The 24709-nt window shown below is 52.8% G+C and overlaps 1 protein-coding gene across 1 annotated transcript in view; it reads right to left on the bottom strand.

Annotated features, from left to right (window-relative positions):
- Nucleotides 1-24466, bottom strand: part of LOC120393785 (GTPase IMAP family member 4-like) — a 39942-nt gene extending 15476 nt beyond the window's left edge. The window contains exons 1-3 of the mRNA XM_039518277.1: nt 24382-24466; nt 4979-5097; nt 2537-2635 (exon numbers count right to left, since the gene is read on the bottom strand). Coding sequence (XP_039374211.1) covers nt 2537-2582 — 46 coding nt within the window. The 5' untranslated portion in view covers nt 2583-2635; nt 4979-5097; nt 24382-24466. The remainder of the gene's footprint in view (nt 1-2536; nt 2636-4978; nt 5098-24381) is intronic.
- Nucleotides 24467-24709: the final 243 nt, after the last annotated feature.

Genomic DNA, 24709 nt, shown 5'->3' with positions numbered 1-24709 from the left:
AATTTTGGGGGCCTCTTCCATAAAAAAAGTTGCAATACTATATTCTTTTGGGGCAAATTGCCCCACTTGCCCCCCCCAGGGCAACCCTGCCATCTGGTAGTAATTGTAATAGATCTGATTATTATGTTCTGCATTTATAAAGGGCCCTTTCATAGAAGATTAGGGTTAGAAGGGACCTCAGGAGGTATCTAGCCCAACCCCCTGCTCAAAGCAGGACCAATCCCCAGACAGATTTTTACCCCAGTTCCCCAAATTGCCCTCTCAATGATTGAACTCACAACAATGGGTTTAGGAGGCCAATGCTCAAACCACTGAGCTATCCCTCCACTTCGCCACAGCAGTTAAAAGGAGGCCCACCTGGGTAGACACAGCAGTCAAGTTACTGCAATGTTTGCCAGGAAGAAAGCAAATGAAAAACTAAACAAAATCTCAAACTCTAATCAGTCTATCTTGCCCCACAGCTCTTGAAACCAGCCAGCTAGTTCATGTTATTCATGCTCTTCATGTGTATTAGAGCTGGTTGTGAACTTGAAAATCACTGTGGGGACGTGAGGGACTGTCTTTTTGTTCTGTGTTTGCACAGCACCTAAGGCAATGGGCCTTTGTCCATGACCGGGGCTCCTAATTTGAACTCAGAACTTGCAGGGTGAAGCTAAGTGGACTGTCACTGCCTGATGTGAACTATTGATCCTGTGTCAATTGGGGGAACATGGTATTTACCACTGTAAATCAGCTGAGTACATATAACCTGAGTGCAGAGACACGCCAAAGGGTGTATTATTGACTGGAGTTAAGGTTTACAGCAGAAAATGATTGCCCTGCAAGTTAACAGCACAACTGGGTTTTCACCGTACAGCTACATACACAGACACAGCCCTAGGTTACCACACAATGTGCTGCGTGACCATTAGCATGGTGCGGAGGCCAGTGAAGTCTCCTGTCTGTCAGGCTGCAGACTGTCCTTGATTCCATTAAAATCAGCCCGGTTTGCCAGTCATTACATCGCTGGTATACACAAGCTGAAGGTTGTCGTAGGGAAGCTCTCACCCCCACAGCACATTTTTAAGGGCTATTTGAAGAAACAAATGGACTGAGTTTTGGACTGTAGAAATGCAAAGGGATTGTTTCCTCTTGAGGGGGAGAATTTCTGCTTCCAAAAGTCAACGCTGTGCTTACAAGCCAAGTTTTCCAGACAAGTATTGATCAGGACACAGCATTGTCCAGACACAGCGGGAACTATTTCCAAATGACTGGCTTGCCCTTCCTTGCTGAGGCCTGACAAACTCATTGCAGAGAATACTCCTAAATGCTCCCCCCACACTGATCCAACTTCCACTCCCAGCTCTGTGCACTCCCTGCAGCCAGTCACTCACCCATAACCACTGGATGCGCTCTGCGCGCTCTCTCCAGCCACCCCAGCTCCATGCACCCCCTGCAGCCCGAGTCACCCATACCCACCAGTCGCGCTCTGTGCGCTCTCTGCAGCCACCCCCACCTCTGTGCACCCCCTGCAGCCAGAGTCACCCACAGCCACCAGATGTGCTCTCCAGCCACCCCCAGCTCTGCGCACCCCCTGCAGCCAGTCATCCACAGTCACCAGACGCGCTCTGTGCGCTCTCTCCAGCCACCTGCAGCGCTCCTTCCAGCCGGATCTGCTGCTGCCTGGGAGACGCGCTGCGAGCACAGCCAGAGCGCCTTCCCCCTTCTACTCCATCCCCAGCAGCTGCCAGTTAGCGGTGCTGCAAGAGTGCGGGGAGCCCCCTAGCTTCCCTGTGGGCACAGAGCTGCCCCGTCCCAGCCCCTGTGCCATGCCCGGCGTGCCCAGCAGGAGCACTCGCGTGGGGCGCAGCCAGGTGGTGCCACTTGCCGGCGGGGAGTCCATGGCAGGGCTGGCATAGAGCCCAGGCGTCCCTGCGCCCATCCTCACCTCCCTGTAGGGCCTGGGGCATGGCTGAGCACCGTGTGGGACAGAACCTGCCAGCACCTCCCTCCCGCTTACCTCTGCCCTGGGTCCTGCTCTGTGGGCAGCTCAGCCAATCGAGCCCCTGGAAAAGGGCTGTGCAGCAGGCGGCAGTATATTCCGCAGCTCCGTGTGGCAGCCACCAGCGTTTCCAAGAAGCCTCTAGCCCCGCCTGTGCCAGGGAAGGGATTCTCGGCCAGGGCTCGCGAGGCCTCTCCGGGGCCCGGGTCTTGGGGCAAATTGCCCCACTTTCTCCCCCCTCTGGGTGGCCCTGCCTGTTCTATTCAACACTAGACCAGGTGGAGTGGGCTGGACTCTGAACATCTGGTCATTGATGGTTCTCTGGTGGGAGAGCTGCAGTGGCCATGTGGCCCGTTCCAGATATGAATATAACGCCTGACCCAAAGTCCATTGAAATCACTGGAAAGACTCCTTGATTGATGTCAGTGGGTATTGGGTCAGGCCTAAATTGAGCCAATGAACAACTGCCTGGCAGCACAACTTGGGCCCATGATGCAATGACTTGATCACACGATTGTCACAACTTTCTCCAAATACAACTGGTAAAAATCTTACCTTGATGTGATCCAGATGCAGCAGGGGGAGTTGCCTGGTCAGACATTTTCTCTGTTAAGGTGTCTATCCCACGTCAGTGCTCAGTAGCTCACGGAATTTCTGAAAGAGAGTGGAAAGTGGTCGTCACTTGGGCCTGGCTCCACAAAGGGACTGAGGTGCTGTGATGCTGAGCACTGCAGCACCTAACTCACAGGCACCTAGAAAATCACTGGGATCCACAGGGCCCGAGTTGGCTGCCCAGGCTCCCTACACACTGAATGGGGAGAGACGGGCACCTCAGAATGGGATCCACAAAAGCCAACATGCTAGATGGGGAGCCCCCTAAGGCAGCCAATGGGAAATGCAAAATGGGCGGGTGGGGGTGTCCTAAGCCATACGCCACTCTGGGATTTAGGCACCTAAGTCTGGGCTGCAGGGAGGTGGCTGTCTCTGTTTGGGATGCAGAGCCGGGAACTCTGTCCTGGAGTCAGGTGCCTCAGCTCCTTCCCACCCAATACAGCTGGAGGGGCGTGGAGGCAGTGAGTGCCCTAACCCTGGACTGTTGGGTCTGCTGATGTGGGTCTCTCTTAGTCTTGCTTGTTGAAGCTTTTGTATCAATAATTAAATATGAATTGGGCCAGGCAGCAACTGAGAATGACTCATTAGTCCAGTGGTTTGGAGACTTGTGGGAGACCCCAGTTCAAATCTCTTTTCATCCAGCAAAGGGGGTGACTTGAGCCTGGATCTCCCACATCCTAGGTGAGCTCCCTAACCACTAGGTTAAATATTATAACAGAGTCCTTCTCTTTCCTGTCCTCCCATCCCTCCACCCATTCTGTCTGGAGGAAGGTGTTCTCTAAGTAGATGATTTATGATGTCACATAGACTCGATAACCTTTTCAAACAGAAGCATGAATTAATGAGTTATGGATCATAAATTAACACATACTTATTAACACAGGGTGAAGGCAACATATGAGTTTATTGTGAATGAAGAAGAGAGTCACAGAATACTTGTGTTATACCCACTGGTCAATTTCCAGATAAATTGGAAGTAGCATTGAATCACTACGTATGTGCTCAGGTCAACGTGAGATATCCAGGTGTGTGTTTTGAGAAAGGAAAGGTTGGCTACTGTGCAGGGCTGGCTCCAGACCCCAGCGTGCCAAGCGCACGCTTGAGGCGGCGTCCCGTGGGAGGGCAGCAGATGGCTCCGGTGAACCTCCTGCAGGCATGCCTGCGGAGGGTCCGTCCCCGTGGCTTCGGTGGAGCATCCACAGGCATGCCTGCGGGAGGTCCACCGGAGCTGCAGGACCGGCAACTGCCAGAGCGCCCCCCGCGGTGTGCCGCCCTGCTTGGGGCAGCGGAAATCCTAGAGCCACCCCTGCTACTGTGACAGAATATACCCCTGTGTTCACACCCTACACATTACTGTAATTATTTTTGTCTAGAGTATGTCTTGTAAGATATTTCAAAACTCATAATTTGCTGGTCAGTATCATCCTAATAAAATAAGTGTGGTGTCATTTTATGTAAAGTTATAAGATTTCCCTGTATGATGTCCACAGCTCTCCCAAACAGAGGTGGGCAAACAGGTCTGTCCTAGGGCAGCATAGCATGGGGAGGAGGTGAGCATCCCGGAGCGGTGAAAGAACAGGTTAAGGACTATTTAGAAAAGTTGGACATGCACAAGTCCATGGGTCCAGATCTAAAGCATCCAAGAGTGCTGAGGGAGTAGGCTGATGTGATTGCAGAGCCATTGGCCATTATCTTTGAAAATTCATGGCGATTGGGGTATAGTGCCCATCTGTAAAAAAGGGAAGGAGAACCCAGAGAACTACAGACCAGTCAGTCTCACTTCAGTCCATGGAAAAATCATGGAGCAGGTCCTCAAGGAATCCATTTTGAAGCACTTGGAGGAGAGGAATGTGATCAGGAACAGTCAACATGGATTCACCAAGGGCAAGTCATGCCTGACCAAACTGATTGCCTTCTATTATGAGATAACTGGCTCTTTGGATATGGAGAAAGCAGTGGATGTGATATATCTTGACTTTAGCAAAGTTTTTGTTATGGTCACAGTATTCTTGCCAGCAAGTTAAAGAAGTATGGATTGGATGAATGCAAACTTGGATGTATGGATGTAGGCATCAACCTCTGGGGCTTAGCTGCCTAAGTACCTTTGTGGATCCCACCCTAAGGGTGTGTCTGTGCTGGAATAACAGATCCGCAGCACAGCCTCGGAGGGCCCAGGTCAGGTGGCTTGGGCTCAGGCTTGGGCTGTGGGGTAAAAATTGCACTGTAGATATTCGGACTCTGGGACCATCCCCACTTGTAGGGTCCCAGAGCTCAGGCTCCAGCTCCAGCCTGAATTTCTACGCAGCAGGTTTGCAACCCGAGAGCCCAAGCCTGAGCCCAAACCAGCTGACCAACTGTACATGTTTAATTGCTGTGTAGACGTACCCTCAGTGACAGGCCCAAGTGCAAACAGCAATCTCCAGCAGTGCTAGAACCAGACCCTGAGTCTTCCACAGCTCAGCTCAATTGTAGTTGCTTTCAGCTCTTGATTCTCCAGCTACGGTCTGGGGAAAGAAAAAGTAGAAGTTTAACTGTGCTGACAACTATGGATGGGATTCATAAAGAGCTGCCATTGATCTCAATGGGGGTAAGGGGCCTACATAGTCAGGGAGTCACAAAGCTGTTTATTCAGCTTTTTAAATGTAACAGCTGATTTCACTAGCTCCAGTACAGACTAATTTCTCATTCTGAGGTCTCTCTCCAAGGAAGCGGGCTAGCGACTTGCTTTTATAGAAGAGAACCATTATATTTCCACAAAAACAACGAGGAGTCCGGTGGCACCTTAAAGACTAACATTTATTTGGGCATAAGCTTTTGTGGGTAAAAAACCACTTCAGATGCATGGAGTAGAGATTACAGATACAGGCATAAATATGCTGACTCATGAAGAGAAGGGAGATAGCTTACAAGTGAAGAACCAGTGTAGGCAAGGCCAATTCAGTCAAGGTGGATGTGGCCCACTCCCAATAGCTGATGGAGGACGTGCCAATACCAAGAGAGGGAAAATTGCTTTTGTAGTGAGCCAGACAACAACTCTCCAACACCACATTCTACAGGCCACTATCCTCCAATCCCATTGAGGGTTACCAAAAGAAACTACACCATCTTCTCAAGAAACTCCCTGCTATAGCACAGGAACAAATCTACACAGACACACTCCTAGAGCCCTGACCAGGGATATTCTATCTGGTACCCAAGATCCATAAACCTGGAAATCCTGGACACCCCATCATCTCAGGCATTGGCACTCTTACAGCAGGATTGTCTGGCTATGTGGACTCTCTCCTCAGGCCCTACACTACCAGCACTCCCAGCTATCTTCGCGACACCACTGACTTCCTGAGGAAACTACAATGCATTGGTGATCTTCCAGAAAACACCATCCTGGCCACCAGGGATGTAGAAGCTCTTTACACCAACATACACAAAGATGGGCTACAAGCTGTCAAGAACAGTATCCCTGATGAGGCCATGGCACATGTGATGGCTGAGCTTTGCGACTTTGTCCTCACCCACAAATGTTTCAGATTTGCAGACAGACAATTTATAGCTTCAAGTCAATGGCACTGCTATGGTAGCCATATGGCCCCCACAGTATGCCAAAATTGTTATGGCTGACTTAGAACAAAGCTTCCTCAGCTCTCATCCCCTAGCACCCTTCCTCTACTTGCACTACATCGATGACATCTTCATCATATGGACTGATGGGAAGGAGGCCTTTAGAATCAAAGAATATCAGGGTTGCAAAGGACCTTAAGAGGTATCTAGTCCAACCCCCTGCTCAAAGCAGGACCAATTCCCAACTAAATCATCCCAGCCAGGGCTTTGTCAAGCCTGACCTTAAAAACCTCTAAGGAAGGAGATTCCACCACCTCCCTAGGTAACCCATTCCAGTGCTTCACCATCCTCCTAGTGAAATAGTGTTTCCTAATATCCAACCTAAACCTCCCCCACTGCAACTTGAGACCATTACTCCTTGTTCTTTGAGTCCTTGCTCATATCGATTCCAATTAGGTGTGCACGCACCGCGTGCACGTTCATTGGAAGATTTTTACCCTAGCAACACTCGGTGGGCCGGCTGGGTCGCCCCCTGGAGTGGCACTGCTATGGCACTGGATATATACCCCAGCCGACCCTCAGTTCCTTCTTACCGCCCGTGTTGGTCGTTGGAACAGTGGAGCGCGGCTTAGCTGACCTCCACTTCCCTAGCTACTCGTCGTTCTCTCATTAATTCTTGTGTATATAGTTCAAATTTCTATAGTTGTAGTTAACTTTATTCATTTACAGTATAGTTAGTGTATATAGTTCAGAGGGGTTTGGGGATTATCCCTTCCCCGCACCCGGTGCTGGGGCCCATGCCCGATTCACCGGGTTTCAAACCGTGCTCGGCCTGCCACAAGCCGATGCTAACAGGAGATCCCCACAACTCCTGTCTTAAGTGCCTCGGGGAATCTCACCTAACAGATAAGTGCCGCATTTGTAAGGCTTTTAAGCCAAGAACAAAAAAGGAGCGGGACTTCCGTCTCAAGCAGCTCCTGATGGAGGCAGCTCTTACTCCTCCACCCTTGGCACCGAGCACTGGACAGTCTTCAAGAAGCGCTTGGCACTGGATCGCGCCGGTACCGCCAAGGCCTCTAGGCACCGACCATCACCAGCACTAACGTCCGCTTGGCACCGATCCCTTTCCCTGAGGGCGAAGAGGCACAAGACTCCTGCTGCGTCCGAGCCACCTGCTCCGCAGCCAGAGTGCTCGAGTAAGTTGGACCGCCCGGCACCGACACCTGCCGTGGCACCGACAACATTGGCACCATCGATTCCAGCCCCGCAAGAGCCGTCGAGTCCGGTGCCTGAAAGCTCCCCATGGTTGAGCTCACTATTCCCTCCACGCCAGAGACATTTTCCACAGCAAGGGAGTGGATTGCTCTGACGGAGTCTGCGCTGCCTCAACCCCTGGCACCACCGGTGCGGGTTATACAATCAATCGGCAAGCCTGCCTTGATCAGACCACCCTCCGTCGGCACCACAGAGCAGCACCGTTCACGATCGCGGTCCCGCAGACGTTCTCGGTCTCGTCGCCGATCCAGGTCCCGATGCTGCTCCCAGTCCCGGCACTGTTCTCCATCTCGGTACCAGTCACACTCGCGGTACCGGTCAGCATCCCATTCACCGGCCCGGTACACTTGGCACCGCTCCAGCTCCCGGCACCGCTCCAGGCACCATGACTCTCGTAGCCACTCCCGACGTCGAGCCTCGAGATCTCGGTCGACCTCCCGGCATCGCTCCGGTCGCAGGTCCCGATCTTGCTCCTGGTACCGGTATGCCTCCCGGTACCGATCCCCTGTGCTGCGTCAAGCGACGTCAGTTAGAGAGGGAGACTCTGCCCCGGGCTTTTCAGCTCCTCCATGGCCATCCAGACATGCATCAGTGTAGTCCCATGCGGGCAGTTCATACGCGCAGGACCGTGATTCAGATGTGCCCACCAGAGTCTTCCAGGAGACCCAGGCCCAGGATCAAGGCCCTCAGTGGTCATTCTGGACACCTTGGGCGTACCACCAGGCCCCAGGCGTACCTGTGATCCCATCTTGCTCTGTCCCATCAGAGCACCAGGTGCCAGAGGTGACAGTTAGTCGTCCCCCTCCGACCGGTACGGAGGAAGCCCCCGTTCAGCCACCGGACTCCCAGATCCCACTGGAACAGGAGGTCGTCCAGGAGCACGAGCCCACGCAGGACCCGCTTGTCCCCGGTCTTTCTTCTTCCTCCTCCCCAGATGAGGCGGTGGTGGGAACATCCTCCTCGGGCCCTCCTCCAATCGACTTGGGGGCCCATCAGGACCTCCTGAGACGGGTGGCACTCAATATGAACCTCCAAGTGGAGGAAGTCTCGGAGATAGAGGATCCGGTCGTAGACATTCTGCCAGCTGACGCCCCCACTAGAGTGGCCCTACCGTTATTTCAGACGATCCAAGCCAATGCTGATACCATCTGGCAGTCTCCAGCCTCTATCCCGCCCGCTGCCAGGGGAGTCGAACGCAAGTACATGGTGTCCTCTAGGGGGTACGAGTACCTATATGTATATCCTCCCCCTTGCTCCCTTGTCATCCAGTCCGTCAATGAGAGGGAATGCCACGGCCAGCAGGCGACAGCTCCTAAATCGAAGGAGGCTCAGCGAATGGACTTACTGGGCCGTAAGGTGTACTCGGCAGGGGCCCTGCAACTCCGCGTAGCAAACCAACAAGCCCTGCTTAGCCGCTACAATTACAACACCTGGGCGGCTGTGGGCAAATTTACGGAGTTGGTCCCTCAGGACTCCCGTCAAGAGTTTACTGCCCTCCTGGAAGAAGGGAAGAAAGTGGCGAGAACTTCTCTCCAGGCTTCGTTGGATGCAGCTGACTCCACTGCCAGGACTCTGGCCTCGGGTGTTGCCATGAGGCGCATTTCATGGCTTCAGGTGTTGGGCCTTCCGCTGGAGCTGCAGCATACTATACAGGACTTGCCCTTCGATGGCAAGGGCCTGTTCTCTGGAAAAAAAAAAAAAAAAAAACTGACCCTAGGCTGCAAAGCCTAAAGGACAACAGGGTCATTATGCGCTCGCTCGGCATGCACACGCCGGTGACTCATCGCCAGCCTTTCCATCCCCAGCCTCACCGCCCTTACCCTGCGCCTAGACAAAGACAGGACCTTGGCAGAATGCGTGGCGGAGGCGGTCATAGGTGACAGTCAGGGCCCCAAGGGGGCCAAAATCAGGGTCCCTCTAAACCACCAGCAGGGCCAAAGTCAAACTTTTGAAGGCACGCCTGAGGACGGCGCACCAGTTATTACCCAGGGTCTGTTCCCTCCCTTTTACAACCGCGTCTCCTTTTTCCTCCCTGCGTGGTCCTATCTAACCTTGGATCATTGGGTCCTACGCACGGTGGAACTTGGGTACCGCCTCCAGTTTACTTCGCCCCCCCCATCCCACCCTCCATCCTCGTCCCTCTTCAGGGACCCCTCTCACGAGCAATTCCTCTTGCAAGAGATGCAGACGCTCCTCGCCATCGGAGCTATAGAGGAGGTACTAAAGGACGAAAGGGGCAAGGGGGTTCTACTCCCGCTATTTCCTAATCCCCAAGGCGAAGGGAGGTCTCAGACCTATCCTAGACCTGCGGAAACTCAACAAGTTCATGATAAAGCTGAAGTTCCGCATGGTATCCCTGGGGACCATCATCCCATCCTTGGATCCTGGAATCCCGCCCTCGATATGAAGGATGCGTATTTTCACGTCGCCATTTATCCTCCACACAGACAGTATCTCCGGTTTGTGGCCAACCGTCAGCATTGGCAGTTTACAGTCCTTCTGTTCGGCCTATCTACAACCCCAAGAGGATTTACAAAGTGCATGGCTGTAGTCGCCGCTTCCCTCCGCCGCCGTTGGGTACACGTTTTTCCATATCTAGACAATTGGCTCATTCGGGGGACCTCTGAGACACAAGTCACCCGTCATGTGAGCATCGTCAAGGACCTATTCCTGCGTCTAGGCCTGATGATCAATATAGAGAAATCCACTCTGATTCCCACACAGAGAATAGAATTCATTGGGGCCACCCTGGACTCCAATCTCGCCAGAGCCTGCTTACCTCAGCCTCGGTTTCAGGCGATGGTAACAATTATACAAGGTCTACGGAACTTCAACAACTTCGGCTCGCACTTGCCTAGGTCTCCTGGGTCACGTGGCTGCCTGCACATTTGTCACCAAACATGCCAGGCTATGCCTTTGTCCCTTCCAATCGTGGCTCACCTCGGTATACCACCTGGGCAGAGACAGCATAGACATGATCGTCACGATCCCCCTGAGCATCCTAGGCTCACTCGACTCAGGGGCGGCTCTAGGCACCAGCAAAACAAGCTGGTGCCTAGGGCGGCCAAATCTAGGGGGCGGCAGGCTGCGCCGGCGGACCTGCCGCAGTCATGCCTGCGGGAGGTCCACTGGAGCCCCGGGACGACCAGACCTGCCGCAGGCACGACTGCGGAGGGAGCGCTCGTCCCGCGGCTCGGCTGGACCTCCTGCAGGCATGACTGCGGCAGCTCAAGCGGAGCGGTGGGATCCGCGAACCGTCCACAGCCGCGGGGGGTCCAGCCGGGCCATGCGGGACCAGCGGACCCTCTGCAGTCATGCCCGCGGGAGGTCCGCTGCTCCCGCGGCTCCGGGGCGCCTCCCGCGCATGACTGCTTGGGGCGGCCAAAACTGTAGAGCCGCCCCTGACTCGACTGGTGGTCTACGCCCTCCCTGGTGTGTATAGGGATGCCATTCCATCTGCCTCAGCCCTCGGTGTCTCTGACAACGGACGTGTCATCTCTCGGCTGGGGTGCTCACCTCGGTCAGCTTCGCACCCAAGGCCTTTGGTCAGCTCAAGAGCTGGCCTTGCACATCAATGTCCGAGAGCTGAGAGCAGTCCGCCTTGCGTGCCAGGCGTTTCAGCAGCATCTACAAGGCTGTAGTGTCTCAGTGTTCACAGAGAACACAACGGCCATGTTTTACATAAACAAGCAGGGAGGAGCACGGTCATCTCCTCTTTGTCAGGAAGCCATCCACCTCTGGGACTTCTGCATAGCCCAATCGATAGACCTGGTAGCGTCCTTTCTCCCAGGGGTTCAGAACACCCTGGCAGATCGCCTCAGCAGATCCTTCCTGTCTCAGGAGTAGTGGTTTCGTCCAGACGTTATCCATTCCGTTTTCCGGAAGTGGGGATTTCCTCGCATAGACCTCTTCGCTTCTCGCAAGAACAGGAAATACCAGATGTTCTGCTCATTCCAAGGCCTCTCCCCGGGCTCGATCTCGGACGCATTTCTGATGCTGTGGATGAGCCATCTGCTGTATGTTTTTCCACCATTCCCGCTGGTTCACAGGGTCCTGCTAAAACTCCGCAGGGACAGAGCACACCTGATCATGATCGCTCCAGCGTGGCCCAGGCAGCACTGGTACACCATGTTGCTTGACCTGTTGATAGCCAACCCGATTCCCCTACCTTTTTGCCCAGACCTCATAACGCAGGATCACGGCAGACTTCACCACCCAGACCTGCAATCCCTGCACCTCACAGCATGGCTGCTGTGTGGTTAAACCCATCAGAGTTACGTTGCTCTGCCTCGGTACAACAGGTACTCCTGGGTAGTAGGAAACCTTCCACTTGATTAACATATCTGGCCAAGTGGAAGTGTTTTGCCTGCTGGTGCGAGATGCACAATGTTACCCCCACCGAGGTCCCGATCCATTCCATCTTGGACTACCTCTGGTCTCTCAAACAGCAGGGCCTGGTGGTGTCATCATTGAGGGTGCACTTGGCAGCCATCTCTACCTTCCACCAAGGGGAGAGTGGCCGCTTCGTATTCTCGCACCCTATGGTCTCTATGTTCCTCAAGGGCTTAGACCGCTTATACCCCCAAGTTTGCCGGCCCACCCCAACCTGGGACCTCAACCTGGTTCTAACCAGGCTTATGACTGCCCCATTCGAGCCACTGGCTACCTGCTCACTGCTATACCTGTCCTGCAAGACAGCTTTCCTCGTAGCCATTACATCGGCCAGACGAGTCTCCGAGCTTCGGGCTCTCACGGTGGACCCACCGTATACTGTGTTTCACAAGGACAAGGTGCAGTTGTGACCACATCCAGCCTTCCTCCCTAAGATGGTATCGGCCTTTCACATCAACCAGGATATCTTCCTTCCAAAGCCACACTCATTGCGACGGGAGCAACAATTGCACCCCCTAGACGTCCGTAGGGCGCTCGCATTTTATATCGAGCGGACAAAGCCCTTTCATAAAACGCCCCAACTCTTCGTCGCAGTGGCAGACCGAATGAAGGGCCTACCTGTTTCCTCCCAGAGGATTTCATCTTGGGTGTCATCGTGCATCCGTACCTGCTGTGACTTGGCCCATATTCCATCGAGCCACCTCACTGCACATTCCACCAGGGCTCAGGCTTCTTCTGCTGCCTTCCTGACTCACGTACCCATCCAGGAGATATGTCGCGCAGCTACCTGGTCCTCGGTCCACACCTTTGCCTCACATTATGCACTGGTCCAACAGTCCAGAGATGATGCAGCCTTTGGCTCAGCAGTTTTGCATTCTGCAACATCTCACTCTGACCCCACCGCCTAGGTAAGGCTTGGGAGTCACCTAACCGGAATGGATATGAGCAAGCACTCGAAGAAGAAAAGACGGTTACTCACCTTTGTAACTGTTGTTCTTCGAGATGTGTTGCTCGTATCCATTCCAAACCCGCCCTCCTTCCCCACTGTCAGAGTAGCCGCCAAGAAGGAACTGAAGGGCCGTTGGGTTGGCAAGGGTATATATTCGGTGCTCTAGTGGCGCCACTCCAGGGGGCGACCCAGCCAGCCTGCCAAGTGTTGCTAGGGTAAAAATCTTCCGACGAATATGCACGCGGCGCGCACACACCTAATTGGAATGGATATGAGCAACACATTTTGAAGAACAACAGTTACAAAGGTGAGTAACCATCTTTTCTGTCATCTGGTACCACAGAGAACAGTCTAGATCCATCCTCTTTGGAACCCCCTTTCAGGTAGTTGAAAGCAGCCATCAAATCCCCCCTCATCTCTTCTGCAGACTAAATAATCCCAGTTCTCTCAGCCTCTCCTCATAAGTCATGTGCTCCAGCTCCCTAATCATTTTTGTTGCCCTCCGCTGGACTCTTTCCAATTTGTCCACATCCCTTCTGTAGTGGGGGAACCAAAACTTGATGCAATACTCCAGATGAGGCCTCACCAATGCAGAATAGAGGGCAATGATCACATCCCTTGATCTCCTGGCAATGCCCCTACTTATGCAGCCCAAAATGCCGTTAGCCTTCTTGGCAACAAGGGCACACTGCTGACTCATATCCAGCTTCTTGTCCACTGTAACCCCTAGGTCCTTTTTTGCAGAACTGCTTCCTAGACATTCGGTCCCTAGTCTGTAGCAGTGCAAAGGATTTTTCTGTTCTAAGTGCAGGACTCTGCACTTGTCCTTGTTGAACCTCATCACATTTCTTCTGGCCCAATCCTTCAATTTGTCTAGGTAACGCTGGACCCCTACCCTCCAGCGTATCTACCACTCCTCCCAGTTTAGTGGCATCTGCAAACTTGCTGACAGTGCAGTCCACGCCAGCCTCCAGATCATTAATGAAGATATTGAACAAAACCGGCGCCATGACTGACCCTTGGGGCCCTTTGCTTGATGCCAACTAGACATAGAGTCATTGATCACTTCCTGTTGAGCCCGACGATCTAGCCAGCTTTCTATCCACCTTACAGTCCATTCATCCAGCCCATACTTCTTTAACTTGCCAGCCAGAATACTGTGGGAGACTGTATCAAAAGCTTTGCTAAAATCAAGGAATAGCACATCCACTGCTTTCCCCTCATCCACAGAGCCAGTTATCTCCTCATAGAAGGCAATTAGGTTGGTCAGGCATGACTTGCCCTTGGTGAATCCATACTGACTGGTCCTGATCACTTTCCTCTCCTCTAAGTGCTTCAAAATTGATTCCTTGAGGACCTGCTCCATGATTTTTCCAGGGACTGAGGTGAGGCTGACTGGCCTGTAGTTCCCCGGATCCTCCTCCTTCCCTTTTTTAAAGATGGGCACTGCATTAGCCTTTTTCCAGTCATACAGGACCTCCCCCGATCGCCATGAGTTTTCAAAGAATGGCCAATGGCTCCGCAATCACATCCGCCAGCTCCTTTAGCACCCTTGGATGCAGCACATCCGGCCCCATGGACTTGTGCTTGTCCAGCTTTTCTAAATAGTCCCGAACCACTTCTTTCTCCACAGAGGGCTGGTCACCTCCTCCCCATGCTGTGCTGCCCAGTGCAGCTGTCTGGGAGCTGACCTTGTTCATGAAGTCAGAGGCAAAAAAAAGCATTGAGTACAGGGCCGCCCAGAGTGGGGGGCAAGTGGGGCAATTTGCCCCAGGCCCGCCCAAGAGAATGGCTGAGGCTCCCGCCCCGCCTCCGCCCCTCTCCCGGAGCCTCAGCGCACACAGGACTGTCCCTGAACAGCGGTGCAGCGTGGCTCCAGCGGGGCCCCTGAGCTCCGCCCCGCTCAGAGCCCCGGGGTAAGGGGGCGGGGCTGGGAGCTCAGGCTGAGCTCAGCTCCCTCCGCTCAGCCCGGAGCTCGCAGCCCCGCCCCCTCACCACGCGGCTCTGAGCGGGGCGGAGCTCAGCGGCCCTGCCGGAGCCACGCTGCAACGCTGTTCAGGGATGGTCTTGGGTACGATGCACTGAGGCTCCAGGCGAGGGGGGAGCTGGGGGTAAGAGGCTGGGGCCAGGGGGGTGGGCTATGGGGCAGGGAGTCCCGGGGACAGGGAGGGGGCAGAGAATGGGGGGCTTGGATTGTGGGCGTTCTGAGGGTCTGTCAAGACTCAGCAGGGGGGTGGATAGGGGTTGGAGCAGTCAGGGGACAGGGAGCAGGGGTGGGGTACCGGGGTGGTAGTGGAGGGTCTCTGGGGGACGGTGAGCAGGATGGGTCAGGGCTTCCGAAGTGGGTGGGGGTCAGATAAGGGGCAGGGCCAGGCCGTTTGGGAGGCACAGCCTTCCCTACCCTCAGGGGTGGCTCCAGGCACCAGAACGCCAAGCGTGTGCCTGGGGTGGCAAGCCATGGGAGGCGCTCTGCCGGTCACCGCGAGGGCGTCAGGCAGGTTGCCTTCAGCGGACCTCCCGCAGGCTGCCGCTGAATCCACGGGACCGGGGACCTCCTGCAGGTAGGCCGCCAAAGGCAGCCTGACTGCCGTGCTTGGGGCGGCAAGATATCTAGAGCTGCCCCTGCCTACCCTAAAGCTCATTCAGCAGTTTCAAGCTTGAAGAGCCAAGCCGTTAGCTTTTCCATTAGGGCTGCCATCCCTTTCACTACCTCGGGACCTCCCATCAGTTCCCTGAGGGAGTCAAAGTCTGTTTTCTGAAGTCCAGGGTCTCTGTTCTACTGCTCTCCTTTCTTCCTTGTGTCAGGATCCTGAACTTGACCATCTCATGGTCACTGCCTCCCAGGTTCCCATCCACTTTTGCTTCCCCTACTAAATTCTTCCCGGTTTGTGAGCAGCAGGTCAAGAAGAGCTCTGCCCCAGTTGGTTCCTCCAGCACTTGGACCAGGAAATTGTCCCCTACACTTTCCAAAAACATCCTGGATTATCTGTGTACTGCTGTATTGCTCTCATAGCAGATATCTGGGTGATTGAAGTTCCCCATGAGAACCAGGGCCTTGAAGAATTCCACCAGGATTTCAACAATTTCCACCCCACCATCAACCTCAGCCTGGACCAGTCCACACAAGAGATCCACTTCCTGGACACTACAGTGCAAATAAGCAATGGTCGCATAAATACCAATGTATACTGGAAAGCTACTGACCGCTATACTTATCTACATGCCTCCAGCTTCCATCCAAGACACATTACATGATCCATTGTCTACAACCAAGCCCTAAGATACAACCACATTTGCTCCAATCCCTCAGACAGAGACAAACACCTACACAATCTCTATCAAGCTTTCTGAAAACTACAATACCTACCTGGGGAAGTGAGGAAACAGATTGACAGAGCCAGATGGGTACCCAGAAGTCACCTACTACAGGACAGGCCCAACAAGGAAAGGCCCAACACTAGCCATCATCTACATCCCCCAACTAAAACCTCTCCAGCGCATCATCAAGGATCTACAACCTATCCTCAAAAATGATCCCTCACTCTCACAGACCTTGGGAGACAAGCCAGTCCTTGCTTACAGACAGCTCCCCAACCTGAAGCAAATACACACCAGCAACCACACACCACACAACAAAAAACACTAACCCAGGAAGCAATCCCTGCAACAAACCCCCTTGCCAACTTGGTCCCCATATCTATTCAAGTGACACCATCATAGGACCCAACCACATCAGCCACACCATCAGAGGCTCATTCACCTGCACATCAACCAATGTGATATATGCCAGCAATGCCCTTCTGCCATGTACATTGGCCAAACTGGACAGTCTCCACGTAAAAGAATAAATGGACACAAATCAGGAGTGGTAACATACAAAAGCCAGTAGGAGAACACTTGAATCTCCCTGGACATTCTATAACAGATTTAAAAGTAGCCATCCTTCAACAACAACAAAAAAAACTTCCAAAACAGACTTTGAAGAGAAACTGCAGAGCTGCAATTCATTTGCAAACTTAACACATTAATTTGGGCTTGAATAAGGACTGGGAGTGGCTGGCTCACTACAAAAGCAATTTCCTCTCTCCTGGTATTGACATCTCCTCATGAATTATTGGGAGTGGACCACATCCACCCTGACTGAACTGGCCTTGTCAACAGTGGTTCTCCACTTGTAAGGTAACTCTCTTCTTTTCATTTGACAATTATATTTATGCCTGTATCTGTAATCTCCACTCTATGCATCTGAAGAAGTGGGGGGTTTATCCATGAAAGCTTATGCCCAAATAAATCTGTTAGTCTTTAAGGTGCCACCAGACTCCTGGTTGTTTTTGTAGATACAGACTAACACAGCTACATAGGCGGCAGGTTATAAGGGTTCCAGGTGCCCCAGGACCAGGAATATTCAGGGCTGGGGGCTGTGCTCCGCCAATATCTGGAGCTGGATTTCTCCTCTGGCCCTGCCTGGAGAGGGCACCGGCCCCTGCCACCAACACTACTCCTCGCCCCGGAGCATCCCTCCTCCCACCCAGTAGCGTAGTGAGGGGGAGGAGGGGAAGCAGCCGCTCCCCTCTGAGCACATTTCCAAAATCGACGTCTTTCCAGGGAGCCAGCATTGGGCTCCGGACTCAGAGTCTGGAGCCGGGTTTTGCATGTGGCCGCCAGCTGGCTCTCCGCTCCGCACCACCTTCCTGCATCCCCAGCCCTGCTCGCTGGCTCCGGGGCCAGCGTCAGCTGGTTGCCGGGCTCCCCGGGGATGAGGATGAGGAGGCGCCCGCCCGCAGCTGCCTGGCCCCCAGAGCCGGGGTGGGCTCTGCCGGGAGGGGGAGGGGGGCAGCGCAGCCCCGTCAGTGCGGCGGGGGACTGAGGAGCAGCAGCCCCATTGGTCCCAGGCAGCCCCGTGCAGAGCAAGGCGGCCGCGCGGCAGGGAAGGGGGCTCTGAAGCCCAGCTGGTGCTGGTGGAGAGGGAAGGGAGGGGGGATATTTTTTTCTCGTGGTCTCTCTTCAGCGGAGGGGGCTGAGGGAGCAGCAGGACCAGAAGGCAAAGGAGCGACTTTGGGTAATTGCCCCCCCCCGGTACTTACCCCCCTCAGTGCTGCGCCCGCGGCTGTGAAACGGTGCTTAGTGCAGCTTGTGAAGGAAGGGGGAGGTAAAGGTGCTTTAAGGTGCCAGTTATGTCTCCTAATTTCACTGCTGACTAGCTGCAGCCCTAGCGCTCAGAACTCAGCAATGGTCTCAGGGGCTGCACAGTGCTCTATAGGAGTTCTCAATTACCTGCTAAATCAGGGGTCTCAAACATGCGGCCCGCGGAGCTCTTCCCTGCGGCCCGCGGAGCTCCCCAGGGCCGCCCAGAGGGGGGGCAAAGGGGGCAATTTGCCCCGGGCTCCGCAGGGGCCCCCCCAAGAGAAAAGCGGAGGCTCCCGCTTCCGCCCCTCTCCTGGAGCCTCGGCGCATAGAGCGCCGAGTCTCCGTCCGAGCGCCTGAGCCCCGCCCCGATCCGAGCCGCGTGGGGAGGGGGCGGGGCTGGGAGCTCTGGGCTGAGCGCTGCGCTCGGTGTGGAGCTCACCGCCCTGCCCCCTCCACACGCGGCTCTGAGCGGGACGAAGCTCAGGCCTCGCCGGAGACGCGCTCGGGTAAGGGGGGGGGGGAAGCGGGAGCCGCCGGGGCCGGGCCGGGCCGGGGAAGAGCGAGACCCGCCAGGGCCGGGCCGGGGGTGGGGAGGAAGTGAGGAGGGGGAGGAGCGGGAGCCACGCGCTTAGGGGAGGAGGTGGAGAAGAGACAGGGCAGGGCGGGGCCTCATGGAAGGGGTGGATTGGGGTGGGGCCAGGGGCAGCAAGGGGGCGTGTCAGTGATGCGGCCCTCGGGCCAATGCACTAGTCCTCATGCAGCCCTCGGGGTCATTTCAGTTTGAGACCCCTGTGCTAAATGCTTCAGCAACGCCACCTTTTCACTCAGCTACATCCTGAACAGTGGTGACTGGGGGCAGGGGTGGGGGGAGTGCAGCAGATGCCAATTAGAGGTGAATAGTCTCTTGGCTATTGTGTTTATGGTGCTTTGTGCATATGTAATATATTCTCAGTCTTATTCTCAATCCCCTTTTTAATGATTCCTAACATCCTGTTTGCTTTTTTGACTGCCTCTGCACACTGCGTGGACAGTTGAAAGCAGCTATCAAATCCCCCCTCATTCTTCTCTTCTGCAGACTAAACAATCCCAGTTCCCTCAGCCTCTCCTCATAAGTCATGTGCTCCAGCCCCCTAATCATTTTTGTTGCCTTCCACTGGACTCTTTCCAATTTTTCCACATCCTTCTTGTAATGTGGGGCCCAAAACTGGACACAGTACTCCAGATGAGGCCTCACCAGTGTTGAATAGAGGAGAATGATCATGTCCCTCGATCTGCTGGCAATGCCCCTACTTATACAGCCTAAAATGCCGTTAGCCTTCTTGGCAACAAGGGCACACTGTTGACTCATATCCAGCTTCTCGTCCACTGTAACCCCTAGGTCCTTTTCTGCAGAACTGCTGCCCAGCCATTCGGTCCCTAGTCTGCAACAGTGCATAGGACAGAAGAATCCCAAGTGCAGGACTCTGCACTTGTCCTTGTTGAACCTCATCATATTTCTTTTGGCCCAATAATCTAATTTGTCTAGGTCCCTCTGTATCCTAACACTACCCTCCAGTGTATCTACCACTCCTCCCAGTTTAGTGTCATCTGCAAACTTGCTGAGGGTGCAGTCCACGCTATCCTCCAGATTGTTAATGAAGATATTGAACAAAACCGGCCCCAGGACCAACCCTTGGGGCACTCCGCTTGAAACCGGCTGCCAACTAGACATGGAGCCGTTGATCACTGCCCGTTGAGCCTGACGATCTAGCCAGCTTTCTATCCACCTTACAGTCCATTCATCCAGCCCATACTTCTTTAACTTGCCATCAAGAATACTGTGGGAGACCGTATCAAAAGCTTTGCTAAAGTCAAGGAATAACACATCCACTGCTTTCCCCTCATCCACAGAGCCAGTTATCTCCTCATAGAAGGCAATTAGGTTAGTCAGGCATGATTTGCCCTTGGTGAATCCATGCTGACTGTTTCTGATCACTTTCCTCTCCTCTAAGTGCTTCAGAATTGATTCCTTGGGGACCTGTTCCATGATTTTTCCAGGGACTGAGGTGAGACTGACTGTCCTGTAGTTCCCTGGATCCTCCTCCTTCCCTTTTTTAAAGATGGGCACTACATTAGCCTTTCTCCAATCATCTGGGACCGCCCCCCTTCGCCATGAGTTTTCAAAGGTAATGGCCAATGGCTCTGCAGTCACATCCGCCAACTCCTTTAGCACCCTCGGATGCAGCGCATCCAGCCCCATGGACTTGTGCTCGTCCAGTTTTTCTAAATAGTCCTGAACCACCTCTTTCTCCACAGAGGGCTGGTCACCTCCTCCCCATACTGTGCTGCCCAGTGCAGCAGTCTGGGAGCTGTCCTTGTTTGTGAAGACAAAGGCAAAAAAATCATTAGCTTTTTCCACATCCTCTGTCACTAGGTTGCCTCCCTCATTCAGTAAGGGGCCCACACTTTCCTTGACTTTCTTCTTGTTGCTAACATACCTGAAGAAACCCCTCATGTTACTCTTAACATCCCTTGCTAGCTGCAACTCCAAGTGTTATTTGGCCTTCCTGATTTCACTCCTGCATGCCTGAGCAATATTTTTATACTCCTCCCTGGTCATTTGTCCAATCTTCCACTTTTTGTAAGCTTCTTTTTTGCATTTAAGATCAGCAAGGATTTCACTGTTAAGCCAAGCTGGTCGCCTGCCATATTTACTGTTCTTTCTACACATCGGAATGTTTTTTTCCTGCAACCTCAATAGGGATTCTTTAAAATACAGCCAGCTCTCCTGGACTCCTTTCCCCCTCATGTTATTCTCCCAGGGGATCCTGCCCATCAGTTCCCTGAGAGAGTCAAAGCCTGCTTTTCTGAAGTCCAGGATCTGTGTTCTGCTGCTCTCCTTTCTTCCTTGTGTCAGGATCCTGAACTCGACCATCTCATGGTCACTGCCTCCCAGGTTCCCATCCACTTTTGCTTCCCCTACTAACTAGTATCATTGTGTTTAGCACAATACTTGATTATTTTACACCCTTTAAAGTATATAACTAGTCATATACAGGTGTTACAAAGTGGGACTGTTCTTAATGTTTTCTCTGAATACTGTGTTGGTGCCTCAGTTTCCCCTCTGCATTTCTTAACAATCTAGATGGTGGGATAAGTGGGTGTGATTGTTGTAGAGCCCTAAAAGGCCAATGTGATTCTGTCTGCACAGAGAATGGCCGAAACCCTGTCTCTGAGCAACTGATGGCCTGGGCCACTCTCCTGCAAGCTGCCAACTGAAGATGTTGGAGAACAAAGATCATGTGGCCTCCTAATTCCTGGAAAAGAGATAAAGGCCAGAGGAGGGAGTATTAGTGCCTGTGCAGACTTCCTGGAAGCACATGGTATGGAAGGGGATGCTGGGATGCTCTGGAACCACTCCTTCAAAGCCAGTCAGGACTCTGGGGGAGCCTCCTCTCTCTGAGCGTACTGTCTCCAGGGCAAGAAGCTTACACCTTCCTGGGTCTGACCTCAGAGCATTCAGCATGCCCTTCCACACCATGAGCTTTCCACAGTGAGTCCACCCAGGCGGGATCCTGGGGCAACCAGAGGTCCCTGCACCCCAACTCTGCAGTCAGACGTCACTCTCAGCCAGCCGGTAAAACAGAAGGTTTATTAGACGACAGAAACACAGTCTAAAATAGAGCTTGTAGGTACAGAAAACAGGATCCCTCAGTCAGGTCCATCTTGGGGGGTGGGGAGCCTAGACCCAAGTTCTGGGCCTCTCCCCATTTCTCCAGCCAGCTCCAAACTGACACTCTCTCCTCTGGCCTTTGTCTCTCTTCCGGACAAGGAGGCCACCTGATCTCTTTGCCCCCAGCACCTTCAGTTGGCACCTTGCAGGGGAAACTGAGGCACCCACACAGTATTCAGAGAAAACATTAAGAACATTCCCACAAAATATAATACTGTATATTGAAGCAGGCAACTGCTGCTTCTGACTTTCTACTTTTAATTGACGCTTGTAATCTTGTGGCGCCGACGTGTTGTAGATTCATTTTATCCCAGCAACAAATTCTTGATTTGTAGGACCACTAATAATCAACAATGGATTTTTCTGATAGTGACATTGTGCAATAAAGAGAAACTTAAATGCTTACAGCTTCCAGACCACGTTTCCACTATTTAATAAAATATATATATCGGCTTACAGGGCGGGAGTGGAGGGGAGGCATCACCATTTTGGGCACCACCAAAAATTATACAAACCTGCCGCCTATGCGACAGCTACCCTTCTGATTAGAGCTCCAGGAGTTATTAGACATCTATTTGGCATAGAGCACAGTTTCCAATGAAATTAGTAATAGCTAGGGTGACCAGATGTCCCTTTTTTAAAGGGACAGTCCCGTTTTTGGGGACTTTTTCTTATATAGGCGCCTATTACCTCCCACCCCCATCCCATTTTTTCCCACAGTTGCTAAAAGGTAACCCTAGTAATAGCTTCCTATGTTTTTACTGTAATCACCTAACAACTGATTTCATGCACTTGTGACTGAGTAAACAGAGTTTAAGGTCTTCTGTTTTTTTTCTGCTACAAAATTAGAAAAAAAAGTTACACTTAGAACATTTCTATTCTTAGCATGCTGTAATTCAGGAACCCATTCTCAGGTTAGGACTCCCACTATCTCTGGGGATCTGGGCCCTAGGCTGCCTGTCCAATGGTGGGAAGTGATCAGCCCTTCAGAATGGGATCCCCAATAACCAGCACAATATGTGGTGAGCTGCCTAAACTAGTCAATGAGACATACCAAGCCCCACCCCCTCAGATTCAGCACCCAAGTCCAGGCAGCAGGGAGGTGCCAGCTCAGCTTGGGATCCACAGCCAGGAGCCCGTCTCTGGGGTCAGCTTAGCTTAGATGCCTATGTCCTTTCTTGCAAGAACGAGTTAGGGGTCTGCCTGACTCCTCACCAAACTGGGGGTGGGGGGAAGAGGAGGAGGAAGGTCCCATGTTACAGCCTTTAGCTTAGTGATTAGAGAACTGATCTGGGATGTGGGAGACCCAGGTTCCGTTCCCTGCTCAGACAGATGGGGAAAGAGACCCCTGTTCAAATCCTACCTCTCACAAGGGTGCTCTAGCCTCTGGGCATTCAGATGTGGAGCTGTTCTAATAACAAGAGACTCATTGAAGCAGAAGGACTAAACCAGGAGTCTCTCGCCTCCTGGGGATGCCCGGACCACTGGGCTACAGAGTCATTGTCAGGCCAATGACTCTTTAAGTGAAAATTCAGGCACTGGGTGAGTTTAGGTGCCTACGGGGATGGGAGGCAGCTGAGTGGGGATTTTGTGTAGGGATCACGGTGGCACCTAAGTACCTTTGTGGATCTAGGCCTGAGTGCCTCACAATGTTCTTTTGTTTGTTTTTACCCTTACTACTCCCATGCACTAGGGCAGTTCCATTATCCCCATTTAACAGCTGGAGAACTGAGGCCACAGGACACTAGCCCCTCCCCACCCTAAAAAAACAAAACAAAAAATAAAAAACCTCTAGGAGCACTTCTATTCTTAGCATGTTGTAATTCAGGAACCTATTGACGACTCACTTCAAAATCAATAGAGACGTTTTGCCCTGGTCCCAGACATAGCTGACTCATTGTGGATTCTGGGGCTGACCCAAGAGATTACAATGCAATTGGGTTTACAATCAAAACTCCATTGCAATCGTCTCTATGAAATGATCCTGCTCCCCGCATTGTCTTCTTAGCCACCAATCAGCCTTCCCAGCAGATTGTACCTGATCACTAGCCACAGCAGTTAAGATGCTGGTATCTGGGATCACCGGATCCCTGGTAATTCTGGGCTTTGAATAAAAACACCGAGTCCGACCTGCTACTGCTCATGGGGGCCTAGTTCACAAGGACACAAGCGACTGAGCTATTCAGTAAACACCGTGTGAATCTCAAAAGCTAAATGAGTTTTTACACCCTGAAAACCTGTGACATGACTGACAAATATTCAAAAGACAAAGAGAGTTTGTGACTAGACAAAACGTAGAAACTATTCAGAGCCTCCTTGCAAATAACAGCTGCATTTGCAGCAGGCAGAATTGGTTTGCCAGGGATCCATTAACCAGAAAAGGAGCTGGGTTCCCAACTCATTTGATCATTCATGAGGAGTTTCACCAGCTGCAGGTTAAACCAGGGAGAGAACTGTAACCCCGAACACCCTGATCAGATTTCTAGGACATCCCCCACTGGGATGCCAAAGACACTAAATTAATGGACTAGCCTGAAAATTAGCAGACGCTACTGAAATCTCCCTAACGACTAAAGCTCTCAATAATCAGCTCCTCTTGCTTTCATCTCTCAGAAACTGGTATCCCTGGCTCCTATATGTAGGTGGGCACGCACACACACCAGCCTGTTGCTTCCACCTACAAACCGGAGCGTTGTCAGTGACTAAAAATTTCCACGGACAAAATTCTCTGTCTAAACACTGGGGTAAAGTTTCAATCACATTAGCCAGCAATACCTCTGTGCTGCCGCCTCGGTTTGCAGAAGAAGCGGGTGATTTTCCCGTAGCCTCCGAGCTCCCTCCAGCCTCTGCAGCGTCCTCCCAGACTACTGCGGTTTGAGCAGGACGAGTACACACATATATAGTGCCGTCTCGGTTACGTAATGCGCTTCAGTTGTACTCCGATTCAGACGCAGCGCTCGCAGGTAGACGGCAGATGCTGCTGGTCCGGGCACATCACTCACTTTTCAGAGAGAACTGGCTGGCTCGCCAGACCCCCCTGCTGGCCCCTCACCCGGACCAGCAGCAGAACCATAGAATGAACTGAACTCGCGCTGTCTTCCTG

Source organism: Mauremys reevesii, unplaced genomic scaffold, assembly GCF_016161935.1.
Source record: "Mauremys reevesii isolate NIE-2019 unplaced genomic scaffold, ASM1616193v1 Contig3, whole genome shotgun sequence".
Classification (NCBI taxonomy): Eukaryota; Metazoa; Chordata; order Testudines; family Geoemydidae; genus Mauremys; species Mauremys reevesii.
This window is presented reverse-complemented; position numbering and strand designations above follow the sequence as displayed.